This window comes from Lithobates pipiens, unplaced genomic scaffold (assembly GCF_037356315.1).
Source record: "Lithobates pipiens isolate NorthernLeopardFrog02 unplaced genomic scaffold, aLitPip1_a1.2 Scaffold_18, whole genome shotgun sequence".
Taxonomy (NCBI): Eukaryota; Metazoa; Chordata; class Amphibia; order Anura; family Ranidae; genus Lithobates; species Lithobates pipiens.
Genome location: NW_027507758.1, coordinates 420235776 through 420257471, shown reverse-complemented (window position 1 = coordinate 420257471; position 21696 = coordinate 420235776). Strand labels below are relative to the sequence as shown.

Below are 21696 nucleotides of genomic sequence, written 5' to 3'. Positions count from 1 at the left end.
CTGATCGTTACCAACAGACGTTCCTCTGGTGACACACTGTTTCTCATATTGGTGTCCATGAATGTCAGACCAGGTCGTACTTTTTCTAAGAGCAGATCAAATGTGACAATTGACATCCGGCTAAAATTAAAAAACTTGTCGGGGTAGGTACGCAGCTGCACATACATGTTTTATATTTTTATTGTGAAATATGTATTGATATATTTTAATTCTTTGCTGCTGTATATGGTAGTATAATATTTTTTAATGCCTTATTAAAATATCCAGAATCCTAACCCTTACCATTCATCCTAAAACTAACCCTACCCCTAACACTAACACTAACCCTACCCCTATCACTAACCCTATCCCTATCACTAACCCTACCCCTATCACTAACCCTAAACCCTATCGCTAACCCTAAACCCTATCGCTAACCCTAAACCCTATCGCTAACCCTAAACCCTATCGCTAACCCTAAACCCTATCGCTAACCCTAAACCCTATCGCTAACCCTAAACCCTATCGCTAACCCTAAACCCTATCGCTAACCCTAAACCCTATCGCTAACCCTAAACCCTATCGCTAACCCTAAACCCTATCGCTAACCCTAAACCCTATCGCTAACCCTAAACCCTATCGCTAACCCTAAACCCTATCGCTAACCCTAAACCCTATCGCTAACCCTAAACCCTAACAGCTAACCCTAAACCCTAACAGCTAACCCCTTACCATAACACCCAACCCTAATGACCAAATTACATTGCCGCAGATGGTCACAGTTGACTTTGAGGCCGTGTATCTCTGATGCAGAAAAGTGCATGACATGACATTGGGGTTCCTGGCAATAATTGGCCCCAAGATATGGGCCCCCAAAGTCGGGTCGCAAAATGTCATTCTCTGATGCAGAAAAGTGCATGACATTTTGCAACCCGACTTTGGGGCCCCCTATCTCGGGGTCACTTGGTAATAGGAACCCCAAAGTCGGGTCACAAAATGTAATTCTCAGATCATATTTCTGAGTTTTCAGGTCCAAAAAATTGGGTTCCTTTAAAAACGCAAACGCGGCTAAACGCGGGTGCCGCGTTTTGCATCTGAAACGTGGAAATTTTTGCGTCTGAACCCATTTTTTTGCTTCTGGAAAAAACGAGGTTAAACGCAACTGCATAAAAACGGCAAAAAACGACTGTGTGCATGGACACATAGGATAACATTGAATGAGTTCAAGGGCAGTTGAAAAAAGTGTCCAACTGCATCTGAACATGCGTTTAACTGCGTCTCGTGTGCATGAGGCCTTGCTGACAGTCGAGGACCTGATGACTGGAAAAAAAAAAGTGTGAGTTTCATCAGCCATAAGATCTCAAATGGGGCATGATGTATATCCATGAATTTTTAGACTGGAGCAAAAAAATAAATAAATGAATGTTGCTAGTCCAAAAACCAAGCTTTTTCTGCATGGCACAATGGCAGGAAAGCAGGGCAGAGCCTTCCTATTGTGCTGTACTCCACACCAACCTGCCATTTTCTAATATAGGAGACCACGACCTAGCAATAAAAATGATGTGCCTCTGGTAGTTCGAATTTACAGGTGTGATGAGAGAACTGAATGTAGCAATCTATGGAAAGAAATCCTACTGCTGGAAGAAATGATCACGGTTTGTTCTAACATGGCCTGGAGCTTTCTTTGTTAATCAGGCCCCCTATTAACAATCAGGAGCTATGGTGTTTATTGCTCATGACATGTAGTTGTCACTTGCTATGCGGTTGTTCATTACAGAGACATTTTGATTAAAATGAACAACATTGTATGTGATGGCTTCTTGTAAATGTAAATTTACATTACGTGCAGTATGATCAAATAGGGGGAAACATATTCGTTGTTGTATAATATTCCATTTCACCTTCCATTATGCAATGGTTACTAGCATCACTGTGTGATACATGCTTGATCTGTATTCTTGGCATGTGTCGTGTGTTCTAGAATTGCATACCTACTACCCCTGACTTGGGGGATCCATGGACATTCCAGTAGTTCTGATATACTTCTGTATTGTTTATGTGACCCTTCGCTGATGTCAGATACCTTGACTGTAATGCCGCGTACACACGATCAAACAATCTGGTGGAAAAGTCCACCGGACAATCCGCCCATGTGTAGGCTTCGGCGGACTTTTTTTACCCAAAAGTCTGGTGGACTAAGATTGGAGTTTTGCACACCAATCTGTCCGCCGGACTTGCATTTCGGCGGACAGTACGGCCGTGTGTGTGCTAGTCCACCGTACTTTTGAAATGAATGGACTTTTCCCGCCTGGAGAAACGTCAGCTCATTTTGAGCGCGGCTCCAGGTAGCCGGGACCAGTGAAGGAGGCATCACTGGCCCCGTCACCTGGTATGGACTTAAAGGGGAATCCCTATGTGGAAAAATCGGCTTGGGGTCCCCCCCCCCCCAGGGCCATATCAGACCCTTATCCGAGCACGCTATCCGTAACCTCAACATGGGAGCCACATCGGGCAACCGCTTGTAAAAGAGCTAGAAGAAGACGCGGTGGCCCGGCAAGAAGAACCGAAGAGGGGGGCAAGACCCCCGAAGTCGGAAGAAGAGGGCGGCAGTGAAGAAGAAAGCCTGGGCTCCTCCACTAGTGAAAGAGCTAGCAAAAGAGCAGAAGATAGCGGAGGAGTCCGGCGAGAAGACCCCTGAAGAGGGAAGAAGACCCCCGGAGCTGTGCAATAAACTATTTTAACACTTGTGTGTTTTGTTTGTTTTTTTTGTACATTTTTTTTCACAGGTGAATGGGTAGGGGTACATTGTACCCCATGCTCATTAACATAGGGCGGGGGGCCGGGATCCAGGGGCCCCCCCATTAAAGGGGGCTCGCGCATTCCCCCCAGACCGTGACAACAAACGGCCAGGGTTGTCGGGAAGAGGCCCTTGTCCCCATCAACATGGGGACAAGGTGCTTTGGGGTGGGGGGGGCCGCGCGGGCCCCCCTTCCCCAAGGCTACCCCATGTTGAGGGCATGCGGCCTGGTATGGCTCAGGAGGGGGGGGCGCTCGCTCGTCGTCCCCCCCCCCTTTCCTGGCCAGCCGGGTAGCATGCTCAGATAAGGGTCTGAAATGGACCTGGGGGGGGACCCCATGCCAATTTTTCCACATAGGGATTCCCCTTTAAGTCCATACCGGGTGACGGGGCCAGCGACGCCTCCCTCACTGGTCCCGGCTACCTGGAGCCGCGCGCAAAATGAACGGACTTTCCTCCGTGTGTGTGTGGGCGAGTCCGTTCATTTCAAAAGTACGGCGGATAGTCAGGCGGACTTAGTCCGCCGCAAAAGTACCGTGTGTTGGCAGGTAGCTCGTTCGGAAAGTCCAACGGACAGTCCAGCCGTTTGTCCGCCAGACTAAGTCCGCCGGATAGTCTGATATGTGTGTACGCGCCATTATTTTCAAAGATATATCATACTGTAGTTCATGTAATATGTAATACCATGTTTCTTCAATAAAAGAGCATCCTGTTCATGTTAAAGAATTGCATACCTCCCAACTTTTTAAGATGGGAATGAAGGACACCTATCAGACACACCCCTTGCCACACCTCCTTAAAGGAGAATTGTACAAAAAACAAGATTGGTTAAACCCACAAGTGATTTTTTTTATTTTATTTTTTTATCACTAATATTCCTTTATATTGGCTTTTGGAATTTACAAATGCAGCAATTTAGAAATCAGATGAAAGGTTTAGCGCTGGAAAACACGTTTTCGTTGATAAAAAGTACACTTTATATACCTCTATATAGATCAGACCAAAATGAGGGACAAATGAGGAGCAATGAGGGACATTGCTCCAAATCGGGGACTGTCCCTCAAAATCGGGGACAGTTGGGAGCTATGGATTTGACATATATGTCTTTGGTTGTTTATATTGTAGTGTTTGTCTTTGGTCAATACAGATTAGGGGGGTGTGTGAGATGTAGTTTATGGTGGTAGAATGATTGCCATTAATAATATGAACGTATATACTAACACACAAGTCATTTGGCAATTTCCTAGGAATTGGTCTGCTTATCATGGCCCTTACACCTAGGCAAAGGCACCAAAGATGACTGAATATGAGAAAGGGGTATCAGTAGTATTTACATTTTGGTCACCTTTGCTAGGACTGTTCAACGTTACTACTTCAAAGGTGTCAGGAACAGAGGGCTGGGCAAGAGGATGAACACATACATTTACGGGGAAGTCTATCAGAAGCATTTAAACGTTATCCAATGCTTTGCATAATCTTTCAGATGTAAGTGAATACATTTGAGACATACCTTTTGTATTGCTTCATGTTGTTGGGCTTCCGTTTGGACATTACATGCAATGTTCAGCAGTTGTTGAATCCTTTGGCTGGTTTTGACACCTGTTACAGTCAATGGGATATCTTTTTAACCCAAGTCCAGACCGATTCTGACATTCCACTGCTACGCGAAAAAAGCATTTTTTTCTTATTTTTTTTTTTTTTTCTTTGCAAGAAAGCTACTAAGAATCCCCAAGCATTTGTTTGTTTTTCGGCCCTAGAGAATAAAATGGTGGGTGTTGCATATTTTTATGTCTCATGATATTTGCACAGTGGTTTTTCTCACATTTTTGAGCAAAACTCAATTTAAATGCATTTTTAATACTCAAAAACACAATATAATACCCAATTGTTTGGTAAAATATAAAAGATGATGCTACAATGAGTAAATAAATACCAAACGTGTCACATTTTAAGGCCTCATGCACAATGCAGTTCATAGAAGCTGCTCCTACAGGCATTTGAGCTTTTTCCTACTTTTTTGGGCACTTTATGTGTCTTTCCTGCTCAAAAGCTCCTCTCAAAGCACCAGTTTGGTGGTGTGCGGGGTTGGGGGATTCTGCCTGTAAGCTCATGCCTGAAAACTCCTGAAAATGCATATAGTGTGTATGGACACACAAACTAACATGGAGGGGAGTTTCCAGGCAGAAAAAAATGAGAGCTCAAAAGCCTGTAGGAACAGCTTCTTTGAGATGCAGTGTGCATGAGCCCTAAAACGGCATACGCCTGTGGAATGGTGGCAAACTATAGTACCTAAAAATCTGCATAGGTTATGCTTTAAAAGCCTTTACAGCAATACATAATTCACATGCCTGGTGTGATCGCTTTTTACATGTACATGCAAGACCGACATGCACAGGGGTGCTTTTACTTTTTTTTTTTTTTCTAGTTTTTATTTATTTTATAAAAAAAAAAAAAAAATACACTGTCCCTTGTTTAATGTTTGTGTGTGTGTATGTGTGTGTGCTATTATTATTATTTTTATTTTTTATTGCTATCACAATGAATGAACAACATCCCTTGTGATAGCATGGGCTGTGGCAGGTCCTTTTTTTATGGAGGGATTCGGGGTCTTTCCTCTGACCTCCAAAGCATCCAATCAAACCAAAATGTCACAGGCTGCCGAGGCTGCATCCTTATCGGGCTCTCCAATGGGAAGTGAGAGCCTTGTAAAGGTGGCGACAGGAGAGGGGACCCCCTTCTGCCACCTGTAAAAGTAATCCAAAAGCTCTCTGATTACTTTTACCTTGTGCATAATCACTGACCCCCAAAAAAAATGTGTTCATCCCTTCTGATGGCAATAAAAGTGCTAAAAAAAAAAATTAATTAAAGATACAGTGTAATTTTTTTCTTTTAAATAATAACATTCTAAAATGTCCCTGTTCATCTGTGCTCATGTGAAAATGCGAACATGCATGTAGGTCCCTCACACATTTATACTGCAATTGCACCACATGTGAGGACCGGCAAAGTGAGGGAAATAATTTTAGTGGCAGACCTCCTATGTCACGCTAAACTGGTAACTTGCAAAGGCTTTTAACCACTTCAGCCCTGGACCATTTTGCTGGTCAAAGACCAGACCACTTTTTGCGATTCGGCACTGCGTCGCTTTAACTGACAATTGCGCGGTCATGCGACGTGGCTCCCAAACAAAATTGATGTCCTTTTTTTCCCACAAATAGAGCTTTCTTTTGGTGGTATTTGATCACCCCTGCGTTTTTTTATTTTTTGCGCTATAAACAAAAATAGAGCGCCAATTTTGAAAAAAACGCATTATTTTTTACTTTTTGTTATAATAAATATCCCCCAAAAATATATATAAAAAAAAAACATTTTTTTCCCTCAGTTTAGGCAGATACGTATTCTTCTACATATTTTTGGTAAAAAAAATCGCAATAAGCGATTGGTTTGCGCAAAAGTTATAGTGTTTACAAAATAGGGGATAGTTTTATGGCATTTTTATTAATTTTTTTTTTTTTACTAGTAATGGTGGCGATCAGCGATTTTTCTTTTTTATTTTTATTGTGACTGCGACACATCGGACATTTTTGACACATTTTTGGGACCGTTGTCATTTTATACAGCAATCACTGCTATATAAATGCAGTGATTCCTGTGTAAATGACACGTGCAGTGAAGGGGTTAACCAGTGGGTGGCAGTGTAGGGGTTAAGTGTTCCTAGGGGTGTGTTACTAACTGTTGGGGGCTGGGCTTTCATTTAGTGAACACTGATCTCTGCTCCAATCACATGGAGCAGAGATCAGCATCACTAGTTGCTGGGCAGAACAGGGAGATACTGTTTACAACTGCATCTCTCCGTTCAGCCGCCCCATGAGACAATCATGGGTATGCCCGCGGCGATAGAGTCCGCGGGACCCGCGACCGGACCAGCGGCGCATTGGCGATTGCAGGGGGCGGCAAATTTAAAGGGATGTACAGGTATGCCCATTTGCCTGCCCGTGCCATTCTGCTGATGTACAGTTATGCAGTATCTTATCAGTGGTTTTTCAAATGCAGATTTTGTGGGGAAAAAAAAAAATACACTTTAATGATTCATTTTAATTCATAAAAGCACAATACGATACCCAGTTGTTTGGTAAAATATAAAAGATGATGTCATGCGGCGTAAATAGATACCAAACATTTCACACTCTAAAATTGAGTGTTACGGCGGCAAACTACGGTACCTAAAAATCTCCATAAGTGACACTTTAACCAGTTCCCGACCAGCGCACGCCGATGTACGTCAGCAGAATGGTACGGGCAGGCAAATGGGCATACCTGTACATCCCTTTAAATTTGCCGCCCCCTGCAATCGCGAACGCGCCGCCGGTCCGGTCGCGGGTCCCGCGGACATACCCACGATTGTCTCACGGGGTGGCTGAACGGAGGGATGCCGTTGTAAACAGTATCTCCCCGTTCTGCCTAGCAACTAGTGATGCTGATCTCTGCTCCATGTGATTGTAGCAGAGATCAGTGTTCACTAAATGAAAGCCCAGCCCCCAACAGTTAGTAACACACCCCTAGGAACACTTAACCCCTACACTGCCACCCACTGGTTAACCCCTTCACTGCCCGTGACATTTACACAGGAATCACTGCATTTATATAGCAGTGATTGCTGTATAAAAGACAACGGTCCCAAAAATGTGTCAAAAATGTCCGATGTGTCGCAGTCGCAATAAAAAAAAAAATGAAAAAGAAATCGCTGATCGCCGCCATTACTAGTAAAAAAAATTTTTTTTATAAAAAATGCCATAAAACTATCCCCTATTTTGTAAACGCTATAACTTTTGTGCAAACCAATCGCTTAAAAGTAATCAGAGAGCTTTTGGATTACTTTTACAGGTGGCAGAAGGGGGTCCCCTCTCCTGTCGCCACCTTTTACAAGGCTCTCACTTCTCATTGGAGAGACCGATAAGGATGCAGCCTCGGCAGCCTGTGACATTTTGGTTTGATTGGATGCTTTGGAGGTCAGAGGAAAGAGCTGGGGTCTAATTAGACCCCGGATCCCTCCATAAAAAAAGGACCTGCCACAGCCCATGCTATCACAAGGGATGTTGTTCATTCATTGTGATAGCAATAAAAAAAAAAAAAATAATAATAATAATAATAATAATAACACACACACAAACATTAACCACTTGCTTACTGGGCACTTAAACACCCTTCCTGCCCAGACCAATTTTCAGCTTTCGGTGCTCTCACAATTTGAATGACAATTACTCAGTCATGCAACACTGTACCCAAATGAATTTTTTGTCCTTTTTTTCCCACAAATAGAGCTTTCTTTTGGTGGTATTTGATCACCTCTGGGGTTTTTATTTTTTGCGCTATAAATGAAAAAAGACCGAAAATTTTGAAAAAAAACGCATATTTCTTTGTTTCTGTGACAGAATTATGCAAATTTATTAATTTTTCTTCATAAATTTTGGTCACAATTTATACTGCTACATATCTTTGGTAAAAATAACCCAAATTAGTGGATATTATTTGGTCTTTGTGAAAGTTAGAGAGTCTACAAGCTGTGGTGCGAATCGCACAAAATTGATCACATCTGATGTACTGGTGGCCTATCTCGCTTCTTGTGACCCGAACAAGTCAGGAAAGTACAAATACCCCCCAAATGACCCCTTTTTGGAAAGTAGACATTCCAAGGTATTTAGTAAGAGGCATAGTGAGCTTTTTGATGTTGTCATTTTTTTCCCACAATTCTTTGCAAAATTAAGATTTGTCACTGATGACAGATGGCACTGATACATGGCAATGATGACACTTATACTTGGCACTGATGACAGGTGGCACTGATGACAGATGGCACTAATATGTGGCACTGATGACAGATGGCACTAATATGTGGCACTGATGACACGTGGCACTAATACGTGGCACTGATGACAGATGGCACTAATACGTGGCACTAATACGTGCCACCGATGACAGATGGCACTAATACATGGCACCGATGACGTGTGACACTGATGACAGATGGCACTGATAAGTGGCATTGATGACACGTGACACTGACAACAGATGGCACGTGACACTGACAGGTGGCACTGATGACAGATGGCACTATGTGGCACTGATGACACGTGGCACTGATGACAGATGGCACTGAAAACAGGTGGCACTGGGGACAGGTAGCACTGGGGTGGATGGCACTGGGGGCAGGTAGCACTGGGGTGGATGGCACTGGGGGCAGGTAGCACTGGGGTGGATGGCACTGGGGGCAGGTAGCACTGGGGCGGATGGCACTGCTGGGGGAGGATGGCACTGCTGGGGGAGGATGGCACTTTTTATTTTTTTACTTTTTTTTTTTTTTTTTCACTAGAGGCAGAACGGCTGCCGCTGCAGCCGTTCATCTCTCCCCTCTCACACTGTCTGTGCGAGGAGGGAGAGCGGCGCTGAGAGATGATCTCATATGTTTACATATGAGATCATCTCCCATTGGACACGCCGATCACGCTGTAAACGGCCGCTGTGATTGCCCGTTTACAGCGATCTGTGTTTGCCTGTCCCCGGGGGACACGGCGAACACAGAACTTCCGCGATGCGCGCCCGCGCGCATAGCGGAAGTAAACATCAGGATGTCCAGGGACGACCACCCGGACGAACGCGCCTGCTCTACGGCTGTCATTCGGCTATAAGGCGGGCGCGAGGTGGTTAAACAAGGGACTGCGTATTATTATTTATTTTTTTTTTTTTTTTTTTTTATAAAATAAATAAATAAAAACTAGGAAAAAAGTAAAAGCACTCCTGTGCAAATGCAAATGTGCATGTCGGTCTTGCACGCACATGTAAAAAGCGATCACACCAGGCATGTGAAGTATGTATTGCTGTAAAGGCTTTTAAAGCATAACCTATGCAGATTTTTAGGTACTATAGTTTGCCACCATTCCACAGGCGTATGCCGTTTTAGGGCTCATGCACACTGCATCTCAAAGAAGCTGTTCCTACAGGCTTTTGAGCTCTCATTTTTTTTCTGCCTGGAAACTCCCCTCCATGTTAGTTTGTGTGTCCATACACACTATATGCATTTTCAGGAGTTTTCAGGCATGAGCTTACAGGCAGAATCCCCCAACCCCGCACACCACCAAACTGGTGCTTTGAGACACAGACCATTTTATTTTCTAGGGCACAGGGTTAGTGAATTAAAATTCAAGGTGGATCTGGTCCCTAAAAAATTCTTTACAGCCGAAGTTCCAATCACAAATCTGTGCCATGAAAAATTGTACGAGTCTTCTTTCCTTTTTTGGTGCAAGCCGCACTTTCTTGTGCTTTTTTTTACTATTTCCTCCACACGCTGTGGTAATACTCTGCAAGTGTCCCCAATAATGTTCCCCCTTACTTCCCCTACCAGAGTTATTAATTACTTTGGGTGCTCCCATCAGACTACCCCCATAAATCAGTTCCCACCATCAGAGCACCCTCTTATATCAGGTATCACCATCTGAGTGCCCCCTTACATCTGGTTTCTCCCATCGGTGTGGCCCCTTACATCATTTGTCCTCATCGGGTCGCCCCCTTATATTGGGTACCATCATAAGAGCGCTTCTTTAAATGAGGTGTCCCCTTTACATCAGGTGTCCCCATCAGAGTGCCCCCTAACATGAGGTGTCCCCATCACATCAGTGTGCCCCAATAGCATAATATGTGCCCATCAGCATGCTCCTTATTTTTATGTTAAAGGGTAACTAAAGCTTCATTTACAAAAAAAAAATGTCGTCCTACTTGCCTCCTCTGTGCAAGAATTATTAAGAGTGGGCCCCCGATCCTCCTCAGGGGACTTGTGCAGGCGTGCTCCCATGTCCTGCTGCTATTGACACAGACAGCAGGACTCTACCCCGCCCCCGGCTCCTGCATCATTGGATTGACAGCAGCGGGATCCAATGGCTGCATTGCTATCGATTTGTCCAATCAGGACCCAAGACACCTCTACCCAAGACACCGCCTGGAGCTGGTGTGCTAGTCACCGTTGCTTGAAAGACTGGGTTCAGGTAAGTAAAATTGTGGCTCTGGGGGTCAGCTGCCACACAGGAGGTTTTTCACCTTAATGTATAGAATACATTGAGAGTTTACAACCCCTTTAAAGGGGGTGCTCTGATGGGCACAACAAAATGTGCCCATGAGTGTGAACCTTGACATTCATGTTAAGGGGCACTCTGATGGGCATATTTTGTTGTGAACTCAAACATAAAATGTGCCCATCAGCGTGCCCCTTAAGAGAAAATATGGCCATCATTTTGCCCCTGTATATAATACATCCCAAATACCTTGGCAGGGATCATAAGCCAGCAGAGGTAGCAAGTTGCAGAGGGAGAGGGCGTAGCGCACATCATACCCCACGGCTGGCAAGGAGTGAAAGTTGGGAGCAGCAAGAAAATGAGCAGGCGGGGGGCGAATGCCTTACCTCGTGGCCCAGTTGGGAGTTGCGAGATATGAAGCAGCAGGGGGTGGACGCACATGCAATATCATTGGCTGTAGGGTAGAGCTGCACGATTTAATCACGGAGAATAGTTTCAGTGATTCTCCGCCCACCACGATCACAACCCCGGATTCTGACGATTCTGACCATTAAACAAATTGTTAGTATTGTCTGCTGAAAAGTGCGTGCGGCGAAGAGATCGATGATGTCGCTGGGAAGCTGGCATCACTATTGTGGCCGTGGCGTGAGGTTACCTGTTACAGAAAGGAGGGGAAGCCGTCGGAGCCAGCATGAAACGCTAATGGCGCAGGATTCCGGAACGGACGTCGGCAAAGAATGTGATTTGTCAGTATGTTTCTTCTTCCCGGGGACAGCGCACCATCACAAGCGTGACTGCATCACTAAGTGGCACCAGCGAAATGTGAGCTGCTGCTATACTGCTTTTTTTTTTAAAATAATCAGCAAATGTTTACTCCCCTCAGATAGCATTGCTCTGGGACATATAATTACTGTTGTTCTGTTTCCTGTGATGTACGATAAAGAAAATAGGATTTTTATAACAGCTTACCTGTGAAATCCTTTTATTGGAGTACATCAAGGGAAATAGAGGTCCCTCCCCTCTTTCTGGTTACATGTGTATTGCCATAAAAACAATTACAGTAATTACTGTGGCTCTGTGTCCCTTGATGTACTCCCAAGTAAAGGATTTTACAGGTAAGCTGTTATAAAAAGCCTAAGTAGTTTTGACCCAAAAATTGTCCAGTCGTCTGTGTGCTAGTCCGGACTTTTGAAATGAACGGACTTTCCTGCACATGGAGAAAAGTCAGTTCATTTTGAACGCAGCTCCAGGTAGACTGGACTAGCGAAGGAAGTCAATGTGAGATTGACACGTCACTGGCCCCATCACCTGGTATGGACTTAAAAGGGAAGCCCTACACCGAAAAAATTGTGTTGGGGTCCCCCCCAAGGTCCATATAAGACCCTTATCCGAGCACGCAACGTGGCCAGTCAGGAAAGGGGATGGGGACGAGCGAGTGCCCCCCCTCCTGAGCCGTACCAGGCCGCATGCCCTCAACATGGGGGTGCTTTGGGGAAGGAGGGGCCCTGCGGCACCTTGTCCCCATGTTGATGAGAACAAGGGCCTCTTCCCAACAACCCTGGCTGTTGGTTGTCGGGGTCTGCGGGGGGGTTTATTGGAATCCAGGAGCCCCCTTTAATAAGGGGGCCCCCAGATATCGGCCCCCCATTCACCTGGTGAAAAAAATGTAAATAAAACACAACACAAGGTTTTAAAATAATTTATTGCACAGCTCCAGGGGTCTTCTTCCGTCTTGGGGGGGGGGGGGGGGGGGTCTTCTCGCCGGACTCCTGCGCTATCGTCTGCTAGCTCTTTTACTAGCAGAGGAGCCCGGCCATCAGGTTCAAAGGGTAATCCTCAGGGTTAACAAAAGAGTTCTTGAGGGAGGAAGCCTACAAGATACTGTAGCCTCCTTAGGAGGAGGTGCCCCCGCTCGCTCAATAGGGATAATTCTTGTACAGTTCTCAGGGATCTGGCAGAAGGAATGTCAAGACGAATGGGGGACATCTCAATAGCTAGACCATACAAACTGGAGTTCCAAGAGTTTCTGTCACCTAGTTTTCTCAAATCAAACGTTCCTAAGGATCCAGAGAAGAATAAATCTTTCTCTCTAGTATTGGACTATCTTTTGGCAAAAAGTGTTCATGGTGGCCCCATGTAAGAGCAGAGATTGGGATTTGGTTAAATCCAAATGGACATTCTAGATCTCAAAAATCTAAAATTCAATTGCTGAATATATTCTCTCCCTTTTCGCATGAAGATGCATATCTCCATATGCATTTCCTCGCTCACTAGAAATGTTTTCTTTCAAAGTGGTAAATCTTCTTTTTCAGTGTGTAGCTCTGCTTTCCGATCTAGCTGCTACACCTCGAGTACAAGGTTCTGGCTCCTTTTCTAGCCAGATTGAGGGCCCAAGGTATAACAATTATGGTTTACCTAGTCGATTTGTTCTTGTTAGACCAGTCGGTAGCCCGCTTAGACCAAAGTATGGTCACCACATTCGACTACCTGGAATATCTAGGTCGGATTCCCAACCTAGGAGGAATCTTCTTTAAAACAGAAGAAAATACTTGGGTCTGATTATAGGTACACCCAGAAAAGGGTATTGGTATCCCAGGCTAAGATCAGCGGCATTAAGGACTGATCGAGGTAGTTGAGGCAAGATGTTTTTCTCCTATTCAACTTTGTGTGAGGTTGTCGGGAAAGATGGTGGCTTCATTCACAGCCATTCTTTATGCTCAGTCTCATTCTAGACTGCTGCAAAGCAGTATCCTATCTGCATGAAACAGAGTATTCAAGCTCTATATTCCCAATGTGTCTGACTCTAAAGCCTACGGCCACATCACCTTGATGTCGCTTGATTTCATCTGATCTTGGAGGCTATGCAGGGTCAGGCCTGGTTAGTACCCAGATATAAGACCACCTGGAAATACCAGGTGCTGTAGGCTGAGTGCAACGGAGCCTCAGTTTATGGTTAACATCCAAAAATCTGCGAATGGGAAAATCCTTCTTTCAGTTACCTGGGAAATAGTATCAACATATGCCAACCCTTTTCTGTTTAGTTTGGGGGACAGTCGTGAAAGAGACAGCTGTCCAGGAGAAGTAGCTTAGATCAGAAATGGCCTTGCCCATTAACATTGTAAAAATTCAGGCAGAACACTTGGTTCTGAGGGCCTGAACATTCAGTTTAAGGTATTGTCCTGCTAGGAGTCAATCCGTTTATGCCACAGCAATGGCCTATATTAATCACCAAGGGGGCACAAGCACAAGAAGTTGTGCGGCCCAGAGAAAGTTGAATCTTATCCTATCTTGGGAAGAAAACAATGTACTTTGCCTATCGGCAGTTTTCATTCTAGGAATAGAAAATTGGCAGGCGGACTACTTGAGTCGCCAGCAGTTTTTCCTGGCAAAATATTTCCTTCACCCCGGTATCTTCCTGTCAATCTGTTTGCGTCCAGGATCAACAAAAAAGATTGACAACTTGTGTCAAGAACAAAGGATCTGCTAGCATGGGGAACAGATGCCTTTCTATTCCCATGCAATTGGTTCTCACTGATTTGTGCATTCCCTCCTATTCTGCCGGCATCCACAACTTCTTCACAGGATCAAGAAGGAAGGGAAGTCGATTCCTGTGGCCCCCAGCGGGGTCCAGGAAATCATGGTATGCAGAGATCATAGAAATGGCAGTAGGGAACCCATGTACCCTAGCTTCGTGGCCAGACCTTCTTTTGCAAGGTCCAAAGTTCCATTCTACTTTACAAACTATAAATTTAACAGTTTGGCTATTGAGGCCCACACTCTGAAGAAGCGTGGGCTGCCAGGTTTGGTAGTTTTCTACCTTGGTTTATGCAGAGCCAGCCTCCATGGTTATATATTATGGAGTCTGGGAAACGTATGTCTCCTGGTGTGAAACCAGGAGCTGCACCCCAGGAAATAAGTCTAGGTAGAATCCTTGATTTTTTTTTTTTTTTTTTCTGCAGATGGGGTGAGAAATAAAGCTGGCCTTGAGTGCTTTCTAAGGACAGGTCTCGCTCGGCCTTATCTGTATTATTTTAACGACCACTTGCTTCGCTTTCTTTGGTCCATATCTTTATTCAGGGGGTAACTCGGCTTAATCTCCAGTTAAGTAACCCCTGAACCCTTGGAACTTGAATTTAGTTTTGTCGTCATTACAAAACAGCCTTTTTTTGGGCCGTTACGACATATTCCCTTGGTCCTTTTTTGACAAGGAAACTTTTTTCTAGTAATATCTGCTGCAAGAAGGGCATCAGTATTGGCTGCTCTTTCTTGTAAAGAGCCATATTTTTGTTCACAAGGATGAGGTAGTATTGCGTCCCCATCCTAACTTTTTACCAAAGGTAGAATCAGGTTTTTATTTAAACCGGGATATTGTTCTACCGTCCTTTTTTCAGAACCCTGTTCTTTGGAAGAAAAATCACTACTTTTTTTTTTGATGTGGTGAGAGCAGTCAATGCCTACTTAATTTGCTCAGATTCGGAAAATATGTTTTTGTTCGTGTTGCCTGAAAGTCCTAAAGGAGGACAGGCAGCATAGAAATCTACTATTCTAAATAGATTTGACAAGTAATAGTTCAAGCTCATGGTTAAAGAGGTGAATTCCACCCTCTCAAATCAAAACGCACTCCTCTAGGACTGACTACCAGATTCTATCAAATAGATGTAAAAGGTCATGAGGTTATCACCTTTGGGTGCAGGGTACTGCAGGCTGCAGTATTAGTCCTCTAGTCTCTTATTGCCCTACATTTTGTTGTGTGTCTCTTTCCCTTCAGTTGGCATTGCTATGGGACATCCCACATAGTAACTACTCTGGCTCTGTGCCCCGTGATGTACGATAAGAAAATAGGATTTTTAAAACAGCCTACCTGTAAAATCCTTTTATTTAAAGTACATTGCGGGACACAGAGGTACCTCCCTTCTTTGGTATACACGTGTATTGCTTTGCTACAAAACTGAGATACTCCCAGTAGTGGGAGGGGTTATATAGGGAGTGCACTTTTTATCTTAGGGCGTGCCAGTGTCCATCACCTGAAGGTGGCCTATAACCCACATAGTAACTACTATGGCTCTGTGTCCCGTGATGTACTTCAAAGAAAAGGAGTTTACAGGTAAGCTGATTTAAAAATCCTATTATAATGTTTGGGGGGTCTAAACTAATTTTTCTAGCAAAAACAATGTAGATTTTATTGTTAGAAAAGGCCTGGTGTTTGAAGTGGTTAAAGTTTGCTGTCAGCCTATTCAAAGTTAGGGGGCTGCCCTAACAAATTTATTGACTCGGTGATCACAAAGGTTTGTTGGGTTAGCTGGCAGTTATGGGTCAGCATCAAAGTTCATACATAAAAATAAGTTGTGACTGAACATCTTATTTTATGTGTGTGTGTGTGTGTGTGTGTGGGGGGGGGGGGGGGGGGGGAGAATCTACATCCTTCAGTTTATGTAGAGAATGTTTTCTTAACAAACACGATTTCCAGCATTATTTTGTGGTGTTTCTATGTGGGTGTGAAGTTTTGTAAGATTTCTGCATGTAGTTAGAACTGTCCATTAAAATGTGTTATGGATTAATCTGGAACGGGAATGAAGATGGCTGCTACTGGGACAGAAAGAAGCTGGAAAAGTTTGTTTTTGGTATGGAGTGTGTAAGGTTTAAAATTTTTATTGCCGTCTGTGTCTCCATTGGGGATATTTCCCTTAAAGCCTGGTACACACGATGAGATTATCGGATGAATAAATGTCCGCTTTTTTATTTATTTTTTATAAATTTTTTTGTATGCTAGTCACATATCGAAAATTAAGAGGTTACTCCACTTACCAAAATTCTCATACAACAGATTACAACTTCAGAATTGATGTAGTGTGTTGTATTGTAATATATGCTTTAATTTCTGAGCATACGTGGTCTTGCTCTTACTAGAGCTGCAACTAACGATTAATTTGTCTGTCGACTAATCTATCGATTATTTCTTCGATTAGTCAACGACTATCCGATTTTTATTTTTTTATTTTTTAATGAATCTAGTGTTTTTTTTTAATTAGCTATGCATTGCAGGGCAGGGCAGAGTATTGGCGGGCATTGCAGGGCAGGGCAGAGTATTGCAGGGCAGGGCAGAGTATTGCAGGGCAGGGCAGAGTATTGCAGGGCAGGGCAGAGTATAGCATAGCGCATAGTAGGGCAGGGCAGAGTATAGTATAGTATTGCAGGGCAGGGCATGGCATGGCAGAGTATGGCATGGCAGAGTATGGCATGGCAGAGTATGGCATGGCAGAGTATGGCATGGCAGAGTATGGCATGGCAGAGTATGGCATGGCAGAGTATGGCATGGCAGAGTATGGCATGGCAGAGTATGGCATGGCAGAGTATGGCATGGCAGGGCAGGGCAGGGTATGGCAGGGTATGGCAGGGCAGGGCAGGGTATGGCAGGGTATGGCAGGGCAGGGTAGGGTATGGCAGGGCAGGGTAGGGTATGGCAGGGCAGGGCAGAGTATGGCATGGCAGGGCAGAGTATGGCAGGGCAGGGCAGGGCAGGGTGGAGTATGGCAGAGTAGAGTATGGCAGGGCAGGGCAGGGTAGAGTATGGCAGAGTAGAGTATGGCAGGGCAGGGCAGGGTAGAGTATGGCAGAGTAGAGTATGGCAGGGCAGGGCAGGGCAGAGTATGGCAGAGTAGAGTATGGCAGGGCAGGGCAGAGTATGGCAGAGTAGAGTATGGCAGGGCAGAGTAGAGTAGAGTAGAGAATGGCATGGCAGGGCAGGGCAGGGCAGAGTAGAGTATGGCAGGGCAGAGTAGAGTATGGCATGGCATGGCATGGCAGGGCAGAGTAGAGTATGGCATGGCAGGGCAGGGCAGAGTAGAGTATGGCATGGCAGGGCAGGGCAGAGTAGAGTATGGCATGGCAGGGCAGGGCAGAGTAGAGTATGGCATGGCAGGGCAGGGCAGAGTAGAGTATGGCATGGCAGGGCATGGCAGGGCAGAGTAGAGTATGGCATGGCAGGGCAGAGTAGAGTATGGCATGGCAGGGCAGAGTAGAGTATGGCATGGCAGGGCAGAGTAGAGTATGGCATGGCAGGGCAGAGTAGAGTATGGCATGGCAGGGCAGAGTAGAGTATGGCATGGCATGGCAGGGCAGAGTAGAGTATGGCATGGCATGGCAGGGCAGAGTAGAGTATGGCATGGCATGGCAGGGCAGAGTAGAGTATGGCATGGCAGGGCAGGGCAGAGTAGAGTATGGCATGGCAGGGCAGGGCAGAGTAGAGTATGGCATGGCAGGGCATGGCAGGGCAGAGTAGAGTATGGCATGGCAGGGCAGAGTAGAGTATGGCATGGCAGGGCAGAGTAGAGTATGGCATGGCAGGGCAGAGTAGAGTATGGCATGGCAGAGTAGAGTATTGCATTGGCAGGGTATGGAGGGATGGCTGCATCCATCCGACCTCTCCCCTCCACTGCACAGATCAGTACAGAGAGGGGAGAGAGAAACCGGCGTCATGTCATGACGCCGGTTTGTTTACAAGTGATCGCTCCATCGGAGCGATCACATTGTAAACACCTGGGTGTAGAAAGATGGCCGCCGCTTCGGAGCTAGGCCGAAGCCGCGGCCTCTCCTAAGGCCGAGACCGCGGATCGCGGCATGTGCGCACGGATCGGTGACGATCCGTTGCACCCCTAGGGACGGCGGCACGGAGGGGGAGAAGAGAGGGGGACGGCGGCACGGAGGGGGAGAAGAGAGGGGGACGGCGGCACGGAGGGGAGCGGTAAATGCTAAGCACTGTCCCCACTGTGACGCATCGACGCCCTGCACGCACGTCGACGTATTTTCTTAGTCGACGTAGTCGATTACGTCGACGCGTCGTGGCAGCTCTAGCTCTTACGATTCTTTTCAGACGAAAACTGTACTAATTAAAGGAAAATCAGACGTTGTGTTCAGTTACAATAAATTTTCTAGCCTACAGCTCAGATTTTGTTGTCGGAATTGGCTGTCGTAACTGGAAAGCACTATGCTAACAATCAGATAATCACCCGATCGTTTGTCTTAGGCCGCGTACACACGGGCGGACTGTCCGCCCAACTAGGTTCGTCAAACAGTTTGACAAACAGTCCGTTCAAAATTTGCATGAGCGGACTTGACCACACACGACGAACGAACAGTCCGCTGAAAACTTGCGCGATGACGTGAACGGCACGTACGACGGGACGAGAAATTCGGCGACCGATACACTGCAATGCAACCTTCGCCGTGTAAATTCTTTCTGAGCATGCGCGAGACTTAGTTTGCCGAACAAGCCTACACACGAGCGGACTGTTCGCTCAAACCAAGTTTCAGCGGACAGTCTTACGGAAATTCCGAAAAACTTTGTTCGTCAGACTGTCCGCTGAAACTGTCCGCTGAAGCCCACACACGAGCGGACTGTCCGCTGAAACACTGTTCAGCGGACAAAGTTGGACGAACAGTCCGCCCGTGTGTACGCGGCCTTACAAGATTTTTCTTCCGATCTTCTTATCATGCATACGGGCCTTTATTGTGAAACCTTCTGACACTAGGATAAGAATTGAGGGAACTGGGGGTCACTGGGACAGAAAGGGGTGCACACAGCAGTAAAAATCCGACCACATTTATTAATTATGACTTATCGCAGTAAAATGTATTTTCATTGCTTTTTCTGTCTCTATTAAAACATTTCCCATTTCCTGTCCTTCTGACTCTCTATCCCTGAGAAAGAGATAATATAAAGACATTCGGGGGTACACTGCAATAAAAACATTCTATGCATTCACTGCTATGTTCAAAACAAAATGAACCATTTTTTTGCTGGAGTTTGGCGTTTTTAGGAACATAGTGAATGCTACTTTGTAAGGTAAGCAAATCTGATTACAGATTTTTCTGACATTCAAGTGCCCCTGGGAGTATCAGGATTTCTTTAATATTTTTTAGAGGTGTTTATGGTATTTCTCAACTTTTATGAAAACAAGTTTTTATTCTTTTTCAGGATTTATATAGCACCAATAGTTTGTGCAGTGTTTTACGAAAAAAGGGTACAATACAATTCAAGAAAAGAGAGTGAAGCTGGTCATAGATAAGAATTACTATTTTTATTTCATTCAGCCAGCAGGCTGAATGAAGAAGAAAAAAAAAGTCCTCCATCCACACAAACTGAATGGAGGAGTCCCTCCTCCTGGGACATTGTACTCTGACAGTGAGACCTGTCGCTGTCGGAATAAACTAAGCAGTGGCTGCAGATGTGGATTGGACAAGTTCCAAAACGTTTGTCAATCAGCAGAATTCAATCTAATGAACGAATGCTGTTTAAACAGAGACAGCCACATAATGACTGAAATTTGCCTGGTCCCTGCTGAACCAGCTGAACTTGGAATGGACTATGGCCAGCTTTAGGTGGGCTTTGTTCATGAGAGCTTACAATCTAAAAGAGTTACTGTGCTTAGTGGTAATAGGCTTTGTAGTAGTCAGCTCTCTGTCCCACTTTACATTCATGCAACATGCACACATACATCGGTGTAACACCTCTAACCTTCCATTATGTTTTAAAGAATCAAATTCATGAGATATATCTGTCATTCTCATGTGATTTATGCCATACTTTAGGAAAGCTGTTTTTAATACTGGGGAGAAATGTCTGTTTGTTTTTTTTTTTGTTTTTTTTTGTTTTTTTTATGAGTATTTGTTTTGTACCTAATCTTGTTTGTATTGATTTTTTTTTTTTTTTTTTTCTAGATTATTTTGAACTATGCATGTCATTGGCTTCCTCACATTGATCGCTGTCCAGGCAGCCGTGCTTGGCAGTAGCCTTCATGATGACACCATTACTGAGTTTGCAGTGAAGATGTACCATGAACTAAGAGCTGCAAAGGAAGATGACAATATATTCTTCTCTCCTCTGAGCATTGCTCTAGCTGTTGGAATGGTGGAGCTGGGTGCTCGTGGATCCAGCCTTAAAGAAATTCGACATGCTCTGGGTTATGACAAACTAAAGAATGGTAAATACTACCCATATACAGTCTTATTCCTAGTGATATTGAATGTGCATAGTGGAATAGTTGGGAGTGTACAATTAGTATAGTATATTAGATGGCTATAGAATACAAATACAAGTTATCTGAAGTCCCAAACACTTTTTTTCTGAAATCGTAAGCTAAATCCTGTTGAAAACAGCACAAGGCTCCATTCACACTGGGCTTAAAAAAAAAAAAAATGCGAGTTCCCTTGGCAGAAAAAAAGCTCATATAGAGCATTTTTATACATCGTTTAGGAGAGTTTAGAATTTTTTCTGCCACAAAGCTCCAATCAAAAACGCAAACAGGTTTTTTTCCTGCCTCTAATCGTCCTAATGTGCATGGATACAAAACTCCTGTAGAAGCAGTGATTTTAAGTCAGTGTGTATGCAGCCTAATGCTACCTCATGAGTATAGCACTCCAAGCAATTAAAGACCTGAATTGCACATTTATCTCAAGTTTTGGCTTAACCCTTAATTACTCTTACATCTAACAATTATTCTGCCAATGTGATGGGCAACCTAACTGGCCAACAATAATGTGCAGAAGTGGTGGACCTAACTTTGAAGGTGGAGAAGGAGAGAGGTTTGTAGGCTCTCAAGTGGCTCTGAAAGTTTAGTAAACTTGTGCGCACAGGCTTTTTGATATTTTGGTATGTAACCACTGCTAAATTTCTTAGTCTCAAGACATTGTCAGAATGAAAGTCAGTCTGCACAGCCGGATTGTAGTGCAAGCACCTGCTCATGTTCATAGTGCTACTCCTAGAATTGTACATGATCTGCTATTTAAGGCTGAGATCTGCAGAACTCCATTGCTGAGAGATCTGCAGCTGTGCTACTCAGATCAATATTTCTGCATCCA

The 21696-nt window shown here is 44.6% G+C and overlaps 1 protein-coding gene across 1 annotated transcript in view; it reads left to right on the top strand.

The window, feature by feature from the left end:
• The window catches only part of SERPINI1 (serpin family I member 1), a 132388-nt gene that overhangs the window by 41277 nt on the left and 69415 nt on the right, over positions 1–21696 (top strand). The window contains exon 2 of the mRNA XM_077488029.1: positions 20557–20819. Within this exon, the coding sequence (XP_077344155.1) occupies positions 20570–20819 (250 nt within the window). The 5' untranslated portion in view covers positions 20557–20569. The remainder of the gene's footprint in view (positions 1–20556; positions 20820–21696) is intronic.